Source organism: Podarcis erhardii (genome assembly GCF_964252035.2).
Source record: "Podarcis erhardii genome assembly, chromosome: 5".
In the NCBI taxonomy this organism is placed as follows: domain Eukaryota; kingdom Metazoa; phylum Chordata; class Lepidosauria; order Squamata; family Lacertidae; genus Podarcis; species Podarcis erhardii.
Window position 1 is genome coordinate 63,468,796 of NC_138509.1, and position 23,480 is coordinate 63,492,275.

The 23,480-nt window shown below is 41.5% G+C and overlaps 1 protein-coding gene across 2 annotated transcripts; it reads left to right on the forward strand.

The window, feature by feature from the left end:
- Window positions 1-1,625: 1,625 nt before the first annotated feature.
- Window positions 1,626-21,213, forward strand: CLDN18 (claudin 18). 2 transcript variants are annotated; one of them, XM_081864543.1, is made up of 5 exons: window positions 1,626-1,903; window positions 16,051-16,215; window positions 17,297-17,408; window positions 18,960-19,070; window positions 19,967-21,213. In XM_081864543.1, exons 1-5 carry the CDS (start codon window positions 1,684-1,686, stop codon window positions 20,106-20,108), a joined length of 750 nt encoding a protein of 249 aa, XP_081720669.1. In that variant the 5' UTR covers window positions 1,626-1,683; the 3' UTR covers window positions 20,109-21,213. The 2 variants fall into 2 exon arrangements, with proteins under 2 accessions (XP_081720669.1, XP_081720670.1); XM_081864544.1 differs by lacking the exon at window positions 1,626-1,903 and adding an exon at window positions 12,447-12,720.
- Window positions 21,214-23,480: the final 2,267 nt, after the last annotated feature.

Consider the following 23,480-nt stretch of genomic DNA (forward strand, 5'->3'; position numbering starts at 1 on the left):
AGGGAAACCAGGCCAGGTAAGGGGAGGGATTACCTGCCCACACAATAGAGGGTGGATCTTAATTGTTAATCCTCACTTGGCTCCAGAGCTTCTCCCACCCTACCCACCCTCAGTTAATGTCTTCTTTTGCAGGTTAACTTTTTTTTTTTTTCATAGGTTTTGCAGGTTAACCTGTCTCCACAGGTATGCGGGCGCTGCTACGATAAGGTCGCTGTTAAAGGGCCGGAAAGGAATTTCCCTGCATTGGCAGGTTTCGCCTTTCCCGTAGCAAAACGTCACAACTTTGGCGGTATCAGGCCTTGGGCGGAATCCTTTAGTCCATCTTCCTCTTTGCGGCGGCGATACCAGGGTTCCCCGTTAAAGGGGTTTTTGAAGGGAGGCTTTGGCCGTACGCCGAAAGGTCGTCATTGCTCTCCCCTGCGGCGGCGTAACGGGGGCGGCTATCTCTGCTTGAACATATGTTCTCCAGAGCCGGCCCATCCCCCCCACACACACTGGATAACCCTGATGCTCCCTAGGTCCCCGGCTGGGGACTAGGGAGGGAGAACGCCCAATGCCTGAGCCAAGGTCTACCCACATTTGAAATTTAATAAAGTTGTGGCCAATTTAATCCCATAGCACGTTGTCTAGAGTCGTTATTCCACATGACGGGGGGACCACTCGGGATCTGGGGACTCCGCCTGTCCACGCAAAAGACATGGAGCCCTCCATTAGGACTCAGAATACTCAAACCTCTGCTGTTGTTTAAGACCACTATTTCCCCTTCTGTCCCCTCCATCCCTACTTTCCCCAACCTTCCGCTGTTGTTTTAAATTACCACTTTACCACTCTCAGTGTCTCTCACTTCTTGCTCCTATGTCGTGGCCACTGCTATTGTGCGACCTGCATCATCATCATCATCATCATCATCATCATCATCATCAAGAATTATATTTCCCCAGCCACTCTGGGTGGCTCCCAACAGAATTTTTTTTTCCATTTATTTGGTCTGCTTTAGTTTAAATTTTAGCGATGTTTAGGATTATTGTTTTGTTTTATAGTTCTGCAGTTGACTGCCTTGATATGAATATCTTAATAAAAGAAGGATATAAATAAATATGCTTTTAATAAATAAATGTACACCCAGAATCCACACGCAGATAGACAGATGCAACATGCAGAAGAAAGGAGGTAATTGCTGGAATAATGGGTCGAACCCCATATGTATTGCTGCATTTCCCTGATTTCTAATAGGTAGCGAGAGTAGTAAATTATATTCGAAACCTAAAGGGGAGGACATGTCAATGTTTTTATGCTAAATAACAACATTTTAATGACACGGCCAACTTCGCTCCTTGGTGTGTAAGCCCAACATTTCTGTAACAGAAAGGTGCCTGCAAGGCTTAACTAATGCCAACCCTTTTGAATTAGTCATGAAAACTATTCTCGAAAGGTAAATAGAGAGTGAGGCATTTGCAATATGGATAACAAATGGCTCCTGGTACCGAATGAGGCAAATAATCTAACTGAAACAGATAACAGGAGCAGGGCAAGTCTGTATGGCAGAGGCCAAATTTCCCTTCCTGTTAGTGACGTGTGCCGCCTCCTGTCAGTAAAAGCCCCATTTTGCTTGACAGGTACTCAGATGCGATCACAGAACCATCGGTACACCTTGCAGAGCCCTTTTCAAAGCAAGTCGCCATCATGTCTGTGACAATGTGCCAGTCCGTGGGCTTTGTGGTGTCAATGTTGGGGGTCGGTGGAGTTATTGCCTCTACTGTCATGGACCAATGGAGCACCCAAGACCTTTACAACAATCCGGTGACGGCCGTCTTTAATTACCAGGGTCTATGGCGCACTTGTGTCAGGGAGAGCTCTGGTTTCACCGAGTGCCGCTCCTATTTCACCATCCTTGGACTACCAGGTAGGGAATATGCTGTACTCTCAATAGTGCAATTCAAAAGAGCTGGTGGGATGAAGCGACTCAAGTCTGCTGTAGGCCCCTGAGAGAACTGGATCCTCTCATTTGCTCTTGCTCCCTTCCTCATATTATTTTCATTTCTATAGACTTTGAGAAAGGGATGGGGGAAGAAATTTGGTTTGGTGGGCCTTTTAATGCAAGCCTACTTAATTTGCGCTGCCCAAAGCAATATGAACTGGCACACACCTATCCTTCAAAATGTGCCCTTCTCTTAGTTTTGTGATGAAATAATGTTGATATGTATGTGTGTATTGAAATTCATATTTTGGTGAAAGTAATGTACAAAATTGCATTGTATTGGGGATAATTGCTTGCGTATGTTGGAGGAAATGCATACAAAAATGTGCATATTAGGAGAAATTTGCATAAATACACTGACAAATTGCTGTGAGGACTTTTTTGTTTAAAAAAGTTGCAAACCGATGTGGAACTGTGGAGCACTGAACTTAAAGATTGGGAAAAATGAGAAATGAAGAGAAGCCAAAATTGACAGATGCGTCTATTCCCTACCTAGAAGATAGCATTTTATATAGTGAAATGTTCTGCTGGAGATAGTCATATTTCCCCCCTCACACTGATGCCCATATCATCACCAACATTTGCCAGGCTGGCTGAGGTGGGGGCAGAAGTGCAGAAACATGGATGCAGAACTATCCAAAGGGACCAGGAGGTAGAAGGCAAATGACAAAAACCCCATATGACCTCAGTATTATTTCTAATGATGTGGGAAGAGGATGGCAGATTATATACCTGTGTGTGTGTGTGTTTGAAATGGATAATTCAAAAGTACAATATTGCTTTTGTTCAAATTTCCCCCCACCATCCCAAGTCCACATGACCAATGTCATGTTGATTTTGGGAAGGAGGTATTGTCCTCCTTTCTAAAGATACCTCTAAAGCTGCTCTTTGTAGGTCTCTAGACTGGGGTGACCACTCATAGGAACATAGGAAGCAGCCTTATATTGAGACAGACCTATGGTCAGTCTAGCTCAATATTGTCTACAGTGATTGGCAGTGGATCTTCAGGGTTTCAGATCCTTTCCTAGCAGTACCTAGAGATGGCAGGGACTGAACCTGCGTGCTCTTCCACAGAGCTATGGCCTTACCCTAAGAGTCTTCCTTCCTAGCATGTAGGTATAGGAAAGAGAATGTTGGACAGAGCCTTTCGGGCATCTGCCTTAGATATTAGTGGTGGGGAAGATCCAGAAGCGGAAGACTGGCAGCTCTGCGTTTATGCTTTACTGTTATTTTTATTACAATATTTGTAATTCCAACATATGTCTTTTTGCACAAGCAAGTAAACATATCGATATTTGATGGGGAGAGTCAAACAATAAAAAGTGACAAGCAAACCCGACATTCCAATTTCCCTGTATTGAGTTTAGGAAGGGATGCATTTATCAGTGTGTGCAAAGAGCAACGGCAATGAGTTTTCTGCCAAAAGTGTGCTGTGTGGCGACAACCTAATCTGTGTGCTTGGGGTGTCAAAGGCATCTATGATACACTTACACATCATGGTCAGCTCATGTTTTCCTCTACAGCAATTATATCCATGGAGGAAAATAGCAATGTCTGAAGTGGCCCAAACGATTTCTTTGAAAACAACTGCCGGCAGTGCCTCCTACAATTTGTTTTGCAGGTAGTAGTGTGCTCGCATTGCTATTTTAAAACAGTAACACTACATTGTTAAGTAATGTAAGTTAACAGTAAGACTTACATTGGGTCCCAGTACGTTTCCGAGCACACTTCAAAGTGTTGGTGTTGACCTTTAAAGCCCTAAACGGCCTCGGCCCAGTATACCTGAAGGAGCGTCTCCACCCCCATCGTTCTGCCTGGATACTGAGGTCCAGCGCCAAGGGCCTTCTGGTGGTTCCCTCATTACGAGAAGCAAAGCTACAGGGAACCAGACAGAGGGCCTTCTCGGTAGTGGCGCCCGCCCTGTGGAATGCCCTCCCATCAGATGTCAAAGCGATAAACAACTACCTGACATTCAGAAGACATCTTAAGGCAGCCCTGTTCAGAGAAGTTTTTAATGGGTGACATTTTAGTGTATTTTTGGTCTCTGTGGAAGCCGCCCAGAGTGGCTGGGGAAACCCAGCCAGATGGACGGGGTACAAATAATAAATTGTTGTTGTTGTTGTTGTTGTTGTTGTTGTTGTTGTTGTTGTATTCATTATACAATATAGTTAGATCTGACTAAAGAGTAAAGTTTGTTCTTGCTTTCACCATGTTAAAAACTGCATGTTATCATCCTACGAGGCAAAGTAGGTAATGTGAAGCATTGATAAAATAAATATCGGCAAAGTAAATGTAAGACTAGCTGTTAGCAGTAGGAATGAAGGAGCTTCCAAACCTTATAAAGCTTGCTTCCTGTCTTGGCCAAAAACTTATCCAAGGTACCCTTTCCTTCAGTCTCTTTCTCTCTAATCCAGAGAATTAGCCCAGGAAAAATTAATCTCACAGGCTGCCAGGCTTTGAGACATATGGAAGTAAGAATCCCCCCCCCCAATTGTACCTTAAAGCTTTTGGTTTATCTTGGTCTCCACAGATCTTTCTGTGCCATGTGGTGCCCTATAGTTGAGGACTTTTTGAACAGGAAGTACCAACAAATGACTTATTTGATTTATTCTTTAATATATGTCTAGACAGCCCTTCACCGCAAAGAAAAAACTCCACAGCAGATTACAAAGTGTTAAGTTAAAAACATTTACAATAAATCATAATTAGCCTGGAGCTAAACAAGCCAAAAGCAGATCAAAAATGCTAAGATTTGTTTTACGCACATATTTTTAAAGCAATCATGAGCTCAGTAACTTCATCTCTGGCCAACACAAGGCATTGGAGCCAATTACTAGGGACTGAGGGGTCTTTGTCACCCCAATAAAATATTTGAGCCCCCTCCCAAATATGACGGACATTGCCATTCAAACGGTGTGATGCTATATAATGAATTATGTGGGGTGGGGTTCTCCTGCCCCCCAAATATTTTATTCCAGTTGGCACCCCTTACACAAGGGTTAATGCTTGACAAAGCATGACTCCTGGTAGCATGACTCCAGTGTGCAAAAGGCAGGGGCGCATTATGGTGGGTGATGAAAATGGGTGCGTAATATTCTGCATGTAGTACCACTAGAAACTACCCTTCGTTGCTTAATAATGAAAAACATGGCTGGAAAAGTAGGAAGTGAATCATATCTGATGGGGCAGAGTTGGGCAAGTCACACATCTCAGCCTCAGCCATTCCACTTTATAAGCAAAGAAAAATGATGGGTTGTAACAGTGCTGTTAAGATGGCAGCTTATGAGTCGCCCCCCCCCCCAAGAAGACATAGGTTCACATAAGCTTTGCACGTGCTAATATATAAGTATATATGGGAATTTAGAAATAAATGCTGAAATAGAAATGTAATATAGTACATCTCACCTCAGGGGGGAAACTGTGGTCAAGTGACCCATATGCCTGCTCAGTCTGCCTCCCCACATGGTCAAGGGACAACTGCTTGGCCCCTCCACTTCCTTCTTAGGGTTATTTATCTTTAAAGAAGGCTTGGCCAGGAACAGCCTTCAAACAGAGGACAGGTCCTCTATAAGGTAAGACGCACATAGGATAAGTGCTGCTGTGAACAAAATGAAATAGCTCTTATACACCACCTTCCACAGCCATGAGCCATTGTCCTTGAATGTGGGGGGGGGGTTTGTTTTGTTATTTTGGTAGCTGTTCAGTGGAGGTGGAGGTGGTGTGATTATTATTATTATTTTAATGGCTCTGGGCACAATTGATCACTTGTCACACGGCGGGAGAAGAAGTCTATTTTCACCTCATGTTAAAAACAAAGCCGGCTGCAAGGCAAAATATGAAATATTCTACCTCACTTCCCCAGGCACTCGAAAGCAGAAAAAGAACCACTTGGGAATAGACCTTGTGCTGAGAGACAGAGGAGACAAAGCTATCGCAGCTCTGCTTGGCCAAAATAATATCAATCTGCAAGCGTGGAGTGGTTTTGTGTGTGATTCAGCACTGTGTACATGTTTTTAATTAACTTGTCATCCTAAAGTGCTAACAGACCAAATCAATTAGCATGTAAATTCCTCAGCCGCGGAGGAGGATTCTGACACCCCCCACCAGTATTTATTCTGTGAGTAAATGTAATATAAATGTACATACAAATATGTTTTACTCCAAAGTAGCTGGTAGTTGGTAATCATTATCAGCATAGTCTAATGAAGAAAGAAATGGCATACACCCACCCACCCCAACATAAAACTAAAGCAGTGTGTTTTGTTAAGAAGAATAAAAGTAGAAACACTTTTCTCACTTATTGTATATTTTATGATTGTAATTGCTGGGGATATCCATACAAGAAGAGCCTTGACAGTAAGGCAGGTCCATGTTTTACTGGGGTGTTCTGGGTGTGTGATAGAGCTGTCTTTACACCATTTGCAATGAGCAATGGAGAACAATGTTTCGGGGAAAACAAGTAAATATAAATAATCAAATTGTAGCAATATGTCTTTCTCTAGGATGGAAAACTACGAGATTGAGGGATGAGTTTACTCTAAGCCCGCCCCACCCATTTTTACATTACAGCCACCTCACCCGCTTGGACATAGTTAATGGGGCTGCCAGTATTTCCATTATAAAGCCCTATTTATTATTCTGACAATAGCAATTTATATTATGAACAATAGTGTCATAGTGAATAAAAACAGTAAGATTGGTGTGGAGCAGCCAGGCAACCCAAATGTATCACTGACATTTTGGTTTCAGTGTTTCTCCCCAACCCCCAACCCCACCCTGCCTTAATGCTCTCAAGTGCACCAAAAACAAAGAGTCCTTGGGATTTATTTTAGTTAAAGTTATTCTGTCCTTAGAAGTTTACTAAAATGGGAGAGTCTAGTACAAGATATTGCAAAAGGGAAGGTGTAATGACAATGAATTGGGTCAGTCTTCAAGCCATTGGTACTAGAGTAGGCATAATGTCTTACCTAGCACTACTCCAGAGTAGCATCTGTGGCTGGAGAACTATATCCTCAATTTCTGTTCCAACTGATCTCTTATAAAAATGTAATCAAGGTTTGATATACCATCAACAATTAGCCCGGCTAGGTCCTATTCAGTCTTCCATTACCTACCCCATTTTACCATCCTGGTCCAGATAGCATAATTTATCAAATTAGAGATGCCACAAAACCATCATATGACCATTTCCTTCCAGATTTGTGATATTTTCATGACTTCCACAATATTTTCCATGAATATATCTCGTATCCATGCTCATAACAGTCACAACTTTCAAAAGTTCTCTTCCCTAGTCTGGTACTTCCCAGAGCTGGTGCTGCTTTGAAAGATAGCTAGAAAATGGTGTGGTACCTGCTTTATTTGTAAACCAAATGAAATATCACTGTATCTTGAACTCCAGCTTAGTTCATGCCATTTGTATTGATTGTAAGAAGATGCCAATTGGGTGCTGGACAAGAATGGTGAATCATTTCATTTTTTATGGAGTCTACAGCTCACCAACACCTCTAGATCCTTTTCTGTAGTGTGTTGGCTGCATTTTTTAAACTGAATACACCAGTGGAGATAAAGGACCAATGCAGACTGCACTCCCTGCCTTTATAACTCTGAGGATCAGATGTTTTACATGAACATATCCGATATGCAAATTAATCACTGCGTGGGCCCTGAAAAAGGTGGATTGGCACTTGACATGGTAAATGAACAAAAGCGGCCCCAAGGCCTTCAGACTAAGGGTCTTTGTGTTTGGAGAGAAAACTCTAATTCATCCTGCAAAGCCATTCAGAGACTCCAATTACTGAAGTTTCACTCTTTGGGTTCAAGACCACAGCATAAGAAGTATTGTACAGAAAAGGGTGGAGTTGCCTTAATTTCCCCCCAGTTTTTCCAACTGGATGTCATCCTGTGGGAGTATGCTATATTTACCGAAAAAGAAAGTCAACATGAGTTTCGGGTAGTTTTGTAGGAGCAGCAATGATAACATTGAAATGTTCCAGTGGGTGCAGTGATCAAATACACATTTGTCTGAGGAAAGGGCAGATAAAAGGGGTGGGTGCTGCTGAAACTAGGAGTTAGGGTGTGACTCAGTGGCAAAGAACAAGTTGCATTAATCTGGTTGCCTGTACTATAACACAGCATGAGCCAAACAAGTGCAATACAATTCATGTCTGGGATGAGTAGTCCATAATGGGGACTCCTTGCCCCATCTTCCTGGAATAATCTCTTCACTGGATCATGGGATGAATAGGAACCAGAAGATTGATGCTCACTGGACAATCAAACAAATATTTTAATAGGCTAACCTTGTCGTTAGCATGAGAGTAACCTGCAGCCCTCTTCATGCTGCTGGACTCCAGTTCCCATCAGATACAGACAGAATGGTCAGTGGTCAGGGAAGATGTGAGATGTAGTCTAGCAGTGGTGGACCTTGGCATCTCAGATTTCAGTGGCACCCTGTGCAATGCCAAAATCCGCCACCCCCCATATCCAACATTCTCTGTCTGCTAGCTTGCACAACAACAACAAAAATCCAGTGCTTGTTGTTTAGTCGTTTAGTCGTGTCCTACTCTTCATGACCCCATGGACCAGAGCACGCCAGGCACTCCTGTCTTCCATTGCCTCCTGCAGTTTGGTCAAACTCATGTTGGTAGCTTCGAGAACACTGTCCAACCATCTTGTCCTCTGCCGTCCCCTTCTCCTTGGGCCTTCCATCTTTCCCAACATCAGGGTCTTTTCCAGGGACTCTTCTCTTCTCATGAGATGGCCAAAGTATTGCATTCTCAGCTTCAGGATCTGTCCTTCCAGTGAGCACTCAGGGCTGATTTCCTTAAGAATGGATAGGTTTGATCTTCTTGCAGTCCATGGGAGTAGTGCACTAGTGGAAGCTAGTTCAGCAACAGCTGGTTCTTGTTGCACAACAGTAGATTCTTAGGCAATCTGCTGCACAACAATCTTTGGTAACGTACTTTGGTATTGTACTTGTGTTTTCCCTTGTGAAATAACGTTCCCCAGCACAATTCGTACACTGGATGCAACCCAATGTTTATCTGCTCTTCTAGATGGTGTGGTTCTTTATCATGCAGCCTCTTAAACATCCAGCCTCTTAATTTTTATATATTACCGGGATGCCCGGCCCACCTAGGCAGTTATTACCGACATGTTTATATAATAGCCTATACATACTAAGCTCCCTGTAAATTATCCCTCCTAATGATAGTTTTCATTCAATTTACAATGAGAATATTGTATTGATTGTGTCTGTCGAAAATAAGAGTAGCATGACTGGGTAAAAGCTGGATTTGTTTCTAGGTCAGAGTTGAAGTAAATCAGTTGCAAGAGTGTATTAGATCAGAATTGATGAGCCCGGAGTCCAGAAGGCCTCTGTAACTCACTGCTATGCATCTGGCAGAGCAGCTTGGCAAATTTATATCGCTCCCCAGAGCCATTTACCACAGTGGAGAAACGAAATTAATTTCCTAATTCTTACAGCCATTCTGCCTTTCTCAACAACCACCTATAAAACGGCTGTTCTCCCTTAGCTTGTATGAGGGCATTTCTAACCGAAGCCACCACTGGTACGTTCATCCACAACTTAATAAACTATCATTCATAAAGCTCTAGACAAGAGCCATGGCCATTCACTCCTTCCTTGTTTCTTCTCTTTCCTTCGCTCCTCCCTATACTCACAGACTTTGGCACAGAGATTCCAGCTTACATTATGCCAGTGTTCTTTGTGATGTCTGAACCAGAGAACTCTGGATTGATGTTGGTTAACAAAACAGGATAATAAACCAGGGAGAAGAGAGGGGAGGGGCAATGAAGAAACACATGGCCACAGGACTCATCTATGGCTTTTTGTTCTGTGAACTGCCCTGAAATCTCTGGGTATAGGGCGGTATAATAATAATAATAATAATAATAATAATAATAATAATAATAATAATAGAGCCATGGGCAAGTGTTCAAACACAGCCACAGTGCGCTTGATTAGGGCAGAGGTTCTGCTGTTATGGTCATCTGGGAAATAATGGAAGCAGAATTATGTATTGGTGACCTCTTTGTGTACGTCACTATTCCACTTGAACCAATAATTAAGTTGTGCCATCAAGTGTCACTTTAGGCTGGTTTCTCAGTGAGCATAAGGATGCTAAAGTCTCCTCTCCTGTGTATTTATATGTTCCCTGCCTGTTAAGGTCATCCCTAGACATTTTTCAAACCCCAAACAGCTTTACCACATGTTCTGAGTGCAGGCCCTGGGTTCTACTGAAATACTGCAAGGTATCCTGGGACATGCTTTTGGATTGCCATCTGCTTCACAATGGCTTCTAAAAATGTTGCTGTCCAAAACAGTCACTTGGGTTGTTTGTACAGTCAGGCCAGCCTTGTGTCTCCTGTGCACAGAGGTTTATTGTATTTTCAGTTGTAACTTGTAGTAGTACATTTATGGCAAAAGGCTTCATGCCCATATTACTTATTTCAAGAAACTTTGTGGCTCTTTGGCAGCACTGTGATTCACAAATAAACCCACTCAGGTCCAGTTCACATGTAATGGTGACCCGTGGTTTAAAACAAACCATGGGTTACTGCTGGTGCGTTCTGCTCAATCATATCTGCCCATCCCTTCAGGGAAACAAACCAGAGCACAGGCATAACCAGAACAAACCTAAGATTCTCTTAATGGTTCTTTAGAGAGAAACAAACCTTGAGTGCTGGTTTGCATGTAAATGTAAGCTAGTTTATTTCTTCTCGGCTTGGCACAGGGTAGGAAAGGTGGTTGTAATCGAGAAGCATGCACTAGCATGTTGCTTGTTTGCAGCAAAGCATGGTTTATGGCTTACTATCATATGCAAATCAGGGCACACACTGAATGAGTCCCAAAATGAGCTGGGATGAGAGATAAATGTTTTGCGATTAGATTGCACCCGTCTTAGTTTTACCCTGGATTTTCCAGACACTTTGTAACAATAAATTGTTCCTAGTTAAGTACTGTAGTATCTCAGATTGTTCTGCCATTCTGAAATACAATAGTTATTCCTGGGACTAGACAGGCATAGTGACTAAGCTATTCACCATTTGATACGCTTTAGACTGGAATGGAAATGGCACCAGCCAAACTATTTACTCCGTTTAGGGCTATGGTTCGGAGACATTTATGCTCTATCCTTGCTATGGGCATGTTGGTGCTCACCATTGTACATTTATTTAAATGTTTCATATTTTGTTGGTGTTCTTTCAGTCCTCCTCCCAACTCTTCTAAACCTGAAAGACTCAAAATCAAACATGGCGTCCAGACCTCCACTGCATTTCCTCTTGTGTCAACACAGTACTAGATGAATGTAACAGATAAAGGGGTTGCACATTGGTAACGATTAGGTTAAGGAAGCAATTTATTATTCTAGGGTTGCAGCCCGAGACACCTTCCTCATTGTTAATTCAGTAGAATGAGTCACGGTATCGGGTTGTGTAACAGCTTTTTTGAAATGTGCAAGGCTTACCACCCCACCCCCAATTAACTTTTGGTGTTAATCAGCACCAGTAGAACCTCTCATCTACTAAAATAGAGCAAAAGAACTATTTTACCTTAGTCCAGCAGCCCTGTCTTCATCCCTGTTTCGTAATGGATGAACTCAACAGCAAGAGTACAAGAACAACACATAAATCATCAGAGCCATTTTATTCCGACCCTACCATTAGGTAGCAGATGATGGGGGAAGAGATCAGAGACAAGGAATTAGAGGACAGATCTGTGTGAGCCATTGAGTTTGCCTGATACGTTCTCAGCTAGCCTGCTATGTTCAAGCAAAGTAGACGGTCCTTTGAATAGCTTTCCCAAAGAGGGAGCGTTATCGCTTCTCCTATTCTGAAAATGAGCAGTTTTAGAGTGTTTGCAAGGAATGAGTTTTATACCTTTCCTGGTTCAAGAGAGAGATCTAATTCCAAGTAAGCAAGAAGCAAACAGTCACAAAATGCAATGTGATTTTTAAATATATATATTTTTAAAGTCCCACTTCACATAACAATCGCTAAAAGTCTACAATGGAGTACACTTTGATGATGCTGATGAGAGCAGGTCATTTTGGAAAGCATTGAAAATATAGCTTGTAATGCTGGTGTTGCCCTCAGTTCCTTTTGTCTCATTGGAATCAGCAACATGTCAGGTACATGGAATAAGCAAAGCTGAATAACAGGGGTAAGAATGAGGGGGGCTGATCATGTGCATTATGAACAAATTGTTCAATGCAGCTTGCGGGTTGACCTCCATTAGTCCAACAATGACTCTTTGGCCAACAAGGGCTTCTAAGGGACAAAGGCACCAGTCTTCACTCCCGCCAACCCCAAAGCACACACCAACCAACAGAACTGAAACTGCGCTATCTTGCAAAAACACATTGAGTCAACAAAGCCTGTTAATGGAAACCATCTGATAAGGGCAGCCACTGTTGGCTGGTACAGTGAATGGGACTGCACTGCTTCCTTAAGCTTTGCCAGTGGTGTAGTGGCTTCTGATTGCAAAGGAGGTTTCATGTCCACTACAATTTGCCAAGTGTTGGGCTTTGTGGTCTCAACCCTGGGCTTTGCTGGCTGTATTGCAGCCACGGCGATGGATGCATGGAGTACGCAGGACTTATATGATAACCCGGTGACAGCTGTATTCCAGTACCAAGGCCTCTGGAGGAGCTGCGTCAGTCAGAGTTCGGGTCTTACAGAGTGCCGGCCTTATTTCACAATCCTTGGGCTTCCAGGTATGGACCAGGGGCTAGCCAAGTGAGGCTACCCCAGAGATGTGATGAAAGCCAATGATTTTTAATAGGCTAGCAAGAAACAATATTTTAAACAGCTTGCTAATGTAAATGGAGACTAATATTGACTGCAGTGATGTAGTTTTAAATGTAGAATCAATTGCTGTGAATAAAACTGTCACACAGAGGATATTAAAGTGCACACATCATTTTAAAAGATCATATTTTATGGTTATGGGGAAAGGTGCCAGAAACCCAGAGTGAAAACTAACCAAACTCCTTTTTGGAGGAGAAGCAGCAGTTTCTACCCGCCAGACCAAGACTAACTCAGTGTGTATTTGGGCACTGTGTATTTATTTGAATGAACTGATTTGATATCATATCTTGGATATTGGTGTGCACACCCACCAATGAAAGAAACAATTTCCCCACATGACAGTAAATAGGTTTAATCCCTCCTTCCACTGCCCGCTGGTAAGTAATATAGATACTTGGCCTGAACATGTTGGGAGGAGAAAATGTTGTTTCTTGTTTTTGTGAAGAACTATGCAGAAATTCTGGTTTAAGTATGCTGTTCGGACACAATAATAATAAACATTCAGGTATCATTCTGGCCTTGTTCTGTTTCTGAAATTTGAGTGGAACTTTCTGTGGTCAAAGCAATGAGTGTATTTAGCAGGGTGTGTACCTGTTGAAAAGTAGATAGGGGCAAAGTTCTGTTATCAAGAAAGGACGTGATTTTAACATCTGGGTCAGTGGAAATAGGCCGCAAATACAGTAAGTACAACCATAAAATGACTTTGGAATAGACAGACATTCAAAAATATTTAATGAAACATATCTGGTATGTCATGAATTATATATACTTCACATTTTGAAAATCACATTTCTAACTTTTGAAATCAAGTTTGCAAGTGAGCAGGCTTTACATGTCTAGGGTGAAACTATGGTAGTATGATTTTAAGTTGATATAATTTTATATTTTTAAATTGCTACAACCCGCCCTGGGACCTTATGGTGAAGGTGGTCAAAATATTTATTTATTTATTTATTTTACCACCTAATTATTCACATCACAAAGCAGTGTACATAAAACAAGGCCCAGGATTTCTTTTTATCATAAAGCCAAACAATACCTTTAAATCCCTACTGGAGCAAAAAAGTCTTAGCCATATACTTGAAGTTCCACAAAAAGTGTGCATGTCTAATGTCAGTTGCGAGGGAGTTCCATAGGCTTGGGCCCGTGACACTGAATGCACATCAGCTAATAGTTATGTGCTATACATCTGAGACACAGGGGACCACCAACAGGGACTCCCCCTAAGATAGCAGTGATGTGGCTGGGTTATAAGGTGATTTAAGAATACAAAGTGGTCCTAGATATGCATAGGTCTTTGGGGTTTTTTGTTTTTTTAAGGAAAATTAAATGTAGTTACGGCCAAAATAATACGTTAGAACACCAGTCATTTTATTTTAAAAATAGCATTCAAACTTTCAAAATATGCCAATCTATTCTCATTATGTTTTTGGTTTTCATCTATGGTTCAGATGTGCTTTTAAGTTTCTGATCTTGGTAAAACAGGAGCCACTGAAAGGAATTTTGAGGAACTGAAAGTGGAACATAATACATAGCCAGATCATGCATTGCCTTTCTTTTTGCCTCCTTCTGTTCTGTACACAAAACATGTAGTGATCACCCTTTGGTACTTATAGCACTTGCCCAGGAACTCTTGTTTCCCTATGTGAAGATCCCTAGTGAAGATCAGGCCTGAGCTGATGAATGGGGGTCTGAAAATGCCTGGATTGTTAATATTTGTGTTCATGCGTTGACTAATTAGACCACACCTCATGACTCATTTACCAGCTGCAGCAGATAGTATGGCAGTCGGTAACAGTTTGCAAAACGGACTTCTCATAACACAGGGTAATAGGGTCTTTAGATGGTATGGCAAATATCTTGTTAATTGCTTCCTGTTCAGAAACCTTTCGCCATGAAATTACTAAAATAGATTAAAAAAACAAAAAACAACAACAACAACAAAGTAAGTATCAGGTTTAAGGTGCTTGTTTTAACCTTTAAAGCCCTATATGGCCTAGGACCCTCGTACTTATGGGACCGCCTCTCCTGGTCTGTCCCATGGAGGACCTTATGGTCTTCAAATAAAAACATCTTGGAGATCGCGGGCCACAGGGAGATTAGGCTGGCCTCAACCAGAGCCAGGGCTTTTTCGGCCGTGGCCTCGATCTGGTGGAACGCTCTGTCACAAGAGACTAGGGCCCTGCGGGACTTGGCATCTTTCCGCAGGGCCTGCAAGACAGAGCTATTCCACCAGGCCTTTGGCCAAGGCACAGCCTGACCCGCTCCTTCTGTAATCCTCATAGAACTCTAGCCCAATGGTTGCCATTAATTTGACTCTGAATTGATTTTAGAATGAATTGATTTTAGAATGTATTTCAATTAATTGATTGTGATTTTATGTAAACTGTGTTATTTTTACTGTTGTTAGCCGCTCTGAGCCTGGCTTTGGCTGGGGAGGGCGGGATATAAATAAATTATTATTATTATTATTATTATTATTATTATTATTATTATTATTATTATCCATATGCTGCCCATCTGACTGGGTTGCCTCAGCCACTAATGATTAAAACACAGTAAGACATCAAACATTAAAAGCGTCCCTAGATGTCTTCTAGAAGACAGATAGTTATTTATTTTCTTGACATCTGATGGGAGGTTGTTCCACAGGGCTGTCTCGACTACCGAGAGGGCCCTCTGCCTGGTTTCCTGTAACCTTCCTTCTCGCAGTATATATGTTTGTTGGAGGAAAAGGGTTTGAAAGGTTGACTCGAGTCAGAATGGGCCAGCTTTCTACAAGGCAGGGGGAAAAAACGACAAAACACATGAGAGAGTAGATGTCACAGGCACATTATCTAAATGTCAAGGGCCATAACCACAGGGAACAAACTGAAGTCCTGTTCTGCTCAGAAAGAACATGTGTGCTTCTTGATGTTTGCTCAACAGACATTAAGCATGGAGAGCAGCTTTGGATGTGGACGTTTCTGAAAGGGACTTCCAATATTTACTTCACAAATCATCAGGCATTTCCCTTCTTTCTTATGAACAGCCTACATTAGCTCGAGCTCAAGAGGTTATGTTTAGTTCTGCATTTAGTAACATGTTTCCCCCCTACCATGAACATTTTGCCATTGGTTCCTTTGTACCACACACCCCTTTGATAAGAGTTGATTTTGGTTGTATTAAGAATTGTGAATATGATCCCTTTGCTACTCATTTAAATGATTCCTCTCCTCCCCCCATGTGTTTTGCAGCGATGTTCCAGGCTGTGAGAGCTCTGATGATTGTGGGCATCGTGCTGGGTGCTTTTAGCCTCCTGGTGGCTATTTTTTCCCTGAAGTGTTTACGGATCGGCAATATGGAGGACTCTGCCAAAGCAAACATGACTCTGACTGCTGGAATCATGTGCATTGTAGCTGGTGAGTGATGGTTCTTACTGGGGCTCCACAGTGCTATCTGTTCTGAAAGAGACAATTGAAATAAAGGAGTTGAAAGCATTTAATAAACTTACAACAAGGGACTAATAAAGTTTATAAGCAGGCATTGGAGTGCATTCAGATGGCACTTCATTCCATTTTCCAGACATTTCCTTACCTGTAATTTTTCACATTTTATGTAATATTTCACACAATGTAAAAGCCACTTCTGGAACTCGAGTGGAATCTAGTGGAAATTAAGCACTCATTTCTATGTTAATTGTTTCCAGAAAAAAAAATCAATGTGCAAACCCATTAACACAGACAACCACACAAGTTTTGCATTGTAATTTTCCACAGTTTTCACATGACAATATCTGGGGTTGTATCCCAGCATACAGCTCTTTCCTGCTGTTTAAAATTTAGTCTGATGTGGTATATCAATTATAAAACCCCTATTTCAATAATGAAATGGGAAGTTGGGGAGGGGTAGTACCTCTGGTGGGGGACATATCATGCCCGCTTTGGGGCAGCTTGTCCACCTTTGGTCCCACCCAGCGCTCAGCTCTATCTGTGGCTCCTAGAAGCTGTCAGGATGTAACAGCAGCCACACCCAAGGAATGGTTTTGACTGGCCTGCTAAACCAGACGAGGGTAACCAATGGGTCCTGAACCTTCTGTGAGGTGCAGTATGCAGTATAAAGAGAATGTTAGAAACTGGAACAGAAGCACTAGCATCACAACCAGCAAAATAAACGCTATCCCTTTGACTCTCCTGAACTATACTAGTGCAATAAACTGGGTGTTCTGTTGCTTAGGTGCAACACCAGCTTAATATTACCACTTTAATTCGAGGACACTTGCACCTGACCCTACTTTTTACATTTCTGGGTAACATAGTTTAAGATATCTAACTTGGTATAAATACACACCTGCAGTGAAAGGTAGCAGCATTCACACACCTGGGCATTGATGATATTATTCTATGGATTCCTGTTTCGTAAGTAAAATTAAGTTTAAAAATCTGGCCTTGACCACCTTGAATTCCATTCTGGCAGCAAGTAATGATCCCTTCTCTCTGACAGGTCTCTGTGCTATCTGTGGGGTATCTGTTTTTGCCAACATGCTTGTTACAAACTTTTGGATGTCAACAGCTAATATGTATCAACCAGGAATGATGCAGACACTCCAGACAAGGTAATTCTGGGTCATGCACAGCATTCACAGTTGTGTGTGTGTGTGTGTGTGTGTGTGTGTGTGTGTGTGTGTGCAGCCACTTGTGTGCTTCATTCATGACATGCCTAGCCATAATGATGAGACTTAAGGCATAACTACACAAGAGGAATGAACTCTTCACTCCTGGAAATTGTATTCTGTGGGAGGGGCTATTTTCAACACCTTCACCAAGCTACAATTTTCAGGATTCTATGGTTCAACCGTATTAAACTGATACAAAACTGATGTGCTCTGTAGTCTAGACTGGCTTTATAAGTTAGTGTCATCTTCTTTGCCAAGCATTAACTAGATTCATTGGTAATACCATATATTCAATGTATGCATGCCAAGTCAAGTGTATAAAAGAATGTCATGGATCACACAGTAACAGAGGGAACTACTTTATCCTGGGTCTATAGCCCAGTTTTGTCCATATAGCCCAATATTATACATTCTGATTGGCCACAGTTTTATGAGGTGCTAGACAGAGGTGTTTTTCATCACCTGTTACCTTATCTTTTTTTAAAATTTTTTAAATATAATCTGGAGATACCAAAAACTGAAGGCAGATCTGCACCATACATTCAAAGCATACTAAATCCACATTTAAAGCATATGACACCCCCCCCCAATAATAATCATGAGAAGTGTAGTTTCCCCTTTACAGGGCTACAATCCACAGCTTCATCAACAAACAGCATTTCCCAGGATTCTCTGGAGGACATCATGAGCTTTAAATCAGAACTGGATGTGTTTAAAAAGTCTGGTGTGAATATGCACTGAATTAGGGACCTCCACCATGTGCTGTATCACAGAGTGATGGTTCCTCTTCCCAGTAATGTGGGCTAGCTAGGTCCACATCGTGTGGGTGGAAGGCACGGAATGAGTAGGTTGGGATTACAAAACATGGTGCAAAAGAAGTCAGTACATTGGTCGGTTAGATCAGGAAAACAAACAAGGGGGATAGAGGCAGGGTGATGCCAGAGACATACTCTACTATAGGCCATGGCTGCAATAATATGCCCCTCCAACTCCTTTTGAACAAATGTCTTTGCCAACCCCCGCACAAAACCCTTGTTTCAATTTAAATACCAGAGGTGATGCATTCCTTAATTGGAGGGATACAGGTTTCCCATACCTGGCTTACCCCTTAACAAAGCTTCATTTTAAATACCCTTTCTAAGAAGAAGAAGAAGAAGAAGAAGAAGAAGAAGAAGAAGAGGAGTTTGGATTTGATATCCCGCTTTATCACTACCCTAAGGAGTCTCAAAGTGGCTAACAATCTCCTTTTCCCTTCCTCCCCCACAACAAACACTCTGTGAGGTGAGTGAGGCTGAGAGACTTCAGAGAAGTGTGACTAGCCCAAGGTCACCCAGCAGCTGTAAGTGGAGGAGCAGGGAATCAAACCCGGTTCACCAGATTATGAGTCCACTGCTCTTAACCACTACACCATGCTGGCTAAGCAACATATTGACTTGAGTAAGACACGTGGACTTGAGTAAACTAAGTACCATCACTCACTTTGTTTTCCAGATACACATTTGGGGCTGCCCTGTTTGTGGGATGGGTTGCTGGAGGCTTGGCCTTGGTTGGAGGCATTATGATGTGCATCGCCTGCAGAGGACTGGTACCCGAAGAGACCCAGTGAGTGCCTATACATATTCATGGAACTGTTGTAATGTGGAAGAGCAAGACAGATCCTTTTCTTCATTCTCCAACTTAAAAGGTGGCAGAGTGGCCACACTAAATCATAGGGATGGAGGAGAAAATTGACTCAGTTTGCTTTTGAAGGTGAACTTTCCTAAACTGACCTTTCCAAAGCAATACATGAACTGGAACACAGTTCTCCAGCCAAGTAATGTATAGAAGAAACATGTGTATATTAGGAAAATGCACATAAATAACATAAAAATGCATTAATTTGGTAAAATTGCATTGAAAAATGTGTATACCAGGAGAACTTTGTACTAAAATGCTGGTAATTTTTCATGAGAACTTTTTATTTCCCCCCCCAAACGAATGTGGACAACTGAACATTAGACTGGAGAAATGAGAAAATAATAGAATAATAGAACTGTAGAACTGGAAGGGACCCCGAGGGTCATCTTGTCCAATCCCCTGCAATACAGGAATTTCAACTAAAGCATCCAAGACAGATGGCCATTCAACCTCTGCTTAAAAACTTCCAATGAAGGAGAGCAGACCACCTTCTGAGAGAGTCTGTTCCACTGTTGAACAGCTCTTACCATCATACTTCCTGAGAGAACCTGAGAGAAACCAAAATTGTCCGATTCACCCATCCCTACCTACTTGCATGATGAGAAAACCACTAAGCATTTCATAAAATGGTTTCTTTCATAATGATTGAGTCTGTTCTACATGTTACTGTAGTGAAATAGAAAATGGATATTTATGGAGCTTACCTAATTGTATTATATTCTTCACTAAGTAACAAGGAATAGAACAGATGATTCTGAGTAGTCAGTTATCTTAGACAGTTCCACAAAGTGACACCACTTTGTGTTTTATTTGTGTTTCAGTTACAAGGCCGTGTCCTACAAGAGCGCTGGATATAAGTCTGGAACTGGGTATGAAGCCAAGAAGGTCCCAGTAGTTGAAACCAATACTATCAAAAGTGATGACGGGAGACGTTCCTATCCTTCAAAATATGACTATGTATAATCTCTACCTAAACCTATGGTTTTAGACCAAAGCAACAGCAAATTCCTAACTTGAAGCCTTTCTCAAGTCTGTTTTCTTATTTTCTTTGGTTTGGCTTGCTGTTTATAAATGTTCTTTTAATATGACTGTGTATAGTTCCTGACATTATAAAGACTTCCATAAGAACTGTTCCCTTCCGCTACATTTGTTATAATAGCAGTTAAAGACAGCTGAAGAATTGGCTTACTAATGTACCTTTTGTTGTTTCTTTTAATAGATGTAAGTAGATGTTTAAGACCAGAACATTACTGCAACGTACAGTGTTGAGTTCATGTAAAGTTCATGCATTGAGACTTCATTCAGTATTTGGTTGCCCTTGATGAAACAAAATGAAATACGAGGCTAAAACAACACCAATACACAGAGGCCAATTAAAAAATTTAAAATGTTAAAAACTTAATTTCATACAGTACGTAAAACTGATCTAATATAAATTTCTGAAATAACCACACCTGCTTACTGAATTCCAGAGGAAACAAAGTTTCCTCTGGATTTGCTTTCTTCCCCTTTCATTAAATTCATCCTCTCTTGAACAGCCATATGAGCTTATACAGAAAATCCTCATATATAATAGAAATATGTCAAATATTTCTTAGAGCAAACACTTCTTTTATATATTTGAATACACTATCTGTCATAAGAAAACCAGCGATATCCTTCTGACTTTGTGGCAAAGCACAGAATTTACTGCCACTCTTACATTTCAGTCCTGATAATTTGTGCTGGCAAAACCGCCTTGTTACAATGGCACCATACCATATTTTTCATGAGATCACACTGCTACACAATGCCTTAAGATAGTAACCAACAACCAGAGGAATCTGGGCCACATGACCTCAGGCAGAATCATGTCATGTCAGGAGGCTCTTCTCACCCAGAGATGAGGAACCTCTTGCTGTTGTTGGACTCCCAACTCCCATCAGCCTCAGCCAGCATGACCAGTGATCAGGGATGATGGCCCACAGTACAGAGTCTTACTGAAGGGTCACATTGCACCCTGCTGTCATTCATTACTGCCAGGGTTAAAGAAAAGAAAACTGGCCTAAGAAATTTTTGTTTTTGTATTCTAATACATATAATACTGTTGCCCAACTCTCATTCTGTCATTGTTATTTCTAACAACATCCAAAGATGCAAATGCCTTATTGGGGCAACTTTATAAGACGGAGACATTCACAGTGCAATCATATAAATGACTGTTCAGAAGGAAGATCCACAGTGTTCCCAGGTAATTCTGGGTAGGATTGCAGCCACACTGATTTCATGCTTTAATAATTGAAGTTATTCTGATAGCTGTTAAGGTTGTTATTTTGCTTTCCGTTACTTGTAAGAGTCACAGGCAACTTTATTCACGCCAGCTGTTCATGTCATCAACTTCCCCCGTTGCAATTTTGAGTTAAATTAAAGCAGATAAATTTGTGAATTGGATCCTTTCACTTGTCTCCTCAATATCTTTCACTGATATTCCAGTTAGAGCTGAGTGGAAAGTTTTCATTCTATGTTCCTCCTCCCATGAGAAAAATTGATGATTATTTTCTCTCTGTCCTACCCCTACTTTGCAGAATTCTCTACAAAAATTATCCCCTATTTTTTTATGGCAGCCGCTTCCCCCCTGCCCCACAAATGCCCCATAACAACACCAAGTGTGGGGCATGGTGTAGAATGCAAAATTGTCCTGTTTTGTTTTGTAAAGGTTTTGCAGCTTTCCACATCATCAGCTGCCCCCTGCTGTCACTTTCAGTGGAAGGAACGAGAGAGGGAGAAGCTATGCTCCTGCTGGAGACTCTTTCCTCCATTGAAAGAAATTTGGTGAAATCATTTCTTCAGTTTCTCAGTCCAAAAACAGGGTAGAGAATTCTAAGCAGCCATTTGCTCACTGCTCTAATTCCAATATAATGGTTTCTTAATCCATAGAATAGCCATTACAAGTGATACAGAACCCCAGTAGCATTACTGTGCAGGTGACACTTGCCAGCCAGGTGAGTTTTCACCTTGGCATCCATTTAGCAGGTCAAGGTGCAAGAATTGAGAAAGTTTGATCACCACAGAAGTGGTACATAAATGACAGAATGGCAGCTACTACCAGCATCTGTGTTAAAATACTTGATTGCATGGAAGAAGCTATCTTTCACCTCTCATGGGTAACCAAAATACAAGTTATGTTATAGCAGAAGTCTCATTAAGCATAGAAACATGTAATGTATACTGATCATCATTTAATATTCTTTTAGCCCAGCAGTGCTAATAAATACTGGAAGGATTTATGTTAGTAACATTTGACATTTAGTTTTTAGGCATTTATGGCTTGTTGCATAGTCCTTAAGACCTTTTCATGTATTTTTTCTTTTTTTAAAAAAAACCCTGACGTGTGTATTTTTAATTTAATTAACTAGCTTTTCACAAAGCCCACCTATTGGTTGTATGCCTGTTTCACTTGTTTATAACACTGATTTATTTCTCATTAAAATAAAATACTTTAAGGTTTGCCATTCTTTTTCTTGTTGTTTGCTTGTCACTTGGGTTTTCAGTAATCTCTAGACTCGGTACAGTGGTGCTACCAAGGCAAGACATTGGGGCAGAGGTCCAGGTCTGTACTCAGCAAAATGAGCCTGAGCTTCTCCCCCCCCCCCAAATGCAGGGCTGGTTTATCACATTTTGAAGTAGAATCAAAGAACGAGAGGGCACCTTTTTTGAGGAAGGGGTCATAGCTAAGTAGTAGAGCATCTGCTTTGCATGCAGATGCTCACATTTCCTTGGCATGTCCAAGAAGGGCTGGGAGAGAACCCTGCCTAAAACTCTGGATAACTACCACCAGTCAGTATGGACAATACTGACATAGATGGACCAGTGGGCTGACTTTCTATAAAGTAAGGCCCACTGTAAGACCATTAAGTCCAGAATCTAAGATTATCCAACTGAGCTGCTGCTGCTGCAGTACTGCACTGTAAGAGTTTCACAGTCATTTCAGTTTTATTCCAGGACAAAAGAAAGAAAATGGGGTTTTGCTCTTCACGTCGTTTGTGAAAGCACATTATTTTCCTCTTGGGAAAGTTCTTTACAGGTGCAGAGAATGGCACTCCAAATATTGGCACCCATTGCTTATACAAAAAACACCCCTGAAAATATCAATCAACAAACCAAGTGACCTTGATCCTACACAATACTAAGACAAATGTGATGATCCCAGCGGAAATGTAATTTTTGGAGTCCTTTGTTATCCCTTAGTGTATTTGAAGAGGCTGGCACATGTTTGGGCTGAGCTTATATTGACATCTAAGAAAATAGAATGAGCTGGTTGGGTCAGAACAGTGGCCCATGTAGGCCAGCACACGG

Excerpts from the sequence above, each read along its gene's own strand:
- CLDN18 (XM_081864543.1), top strand. The coding sequence starts at position 1,684 with ATGTCTGTGACAATGTGCCAGTCCGTGGGCTTTGTGGTGTCAATGTTG. Across the intron at positions 1,904-16,050 it reads CACCATCCTTGGACTACCAG|CGATGTTCCAGGCTGTGAGA; the intron begins GTAGGGAATATG and ends TGTGTTTTGCAG. Across the intron at positions 17,409-18,959 it reads ATGCAGACACTCCAGACAAG|ATACACATTTGGGGCTGCCC; the intron begins GTAATTCTGGGT and ends TTTGTTTTCCAG.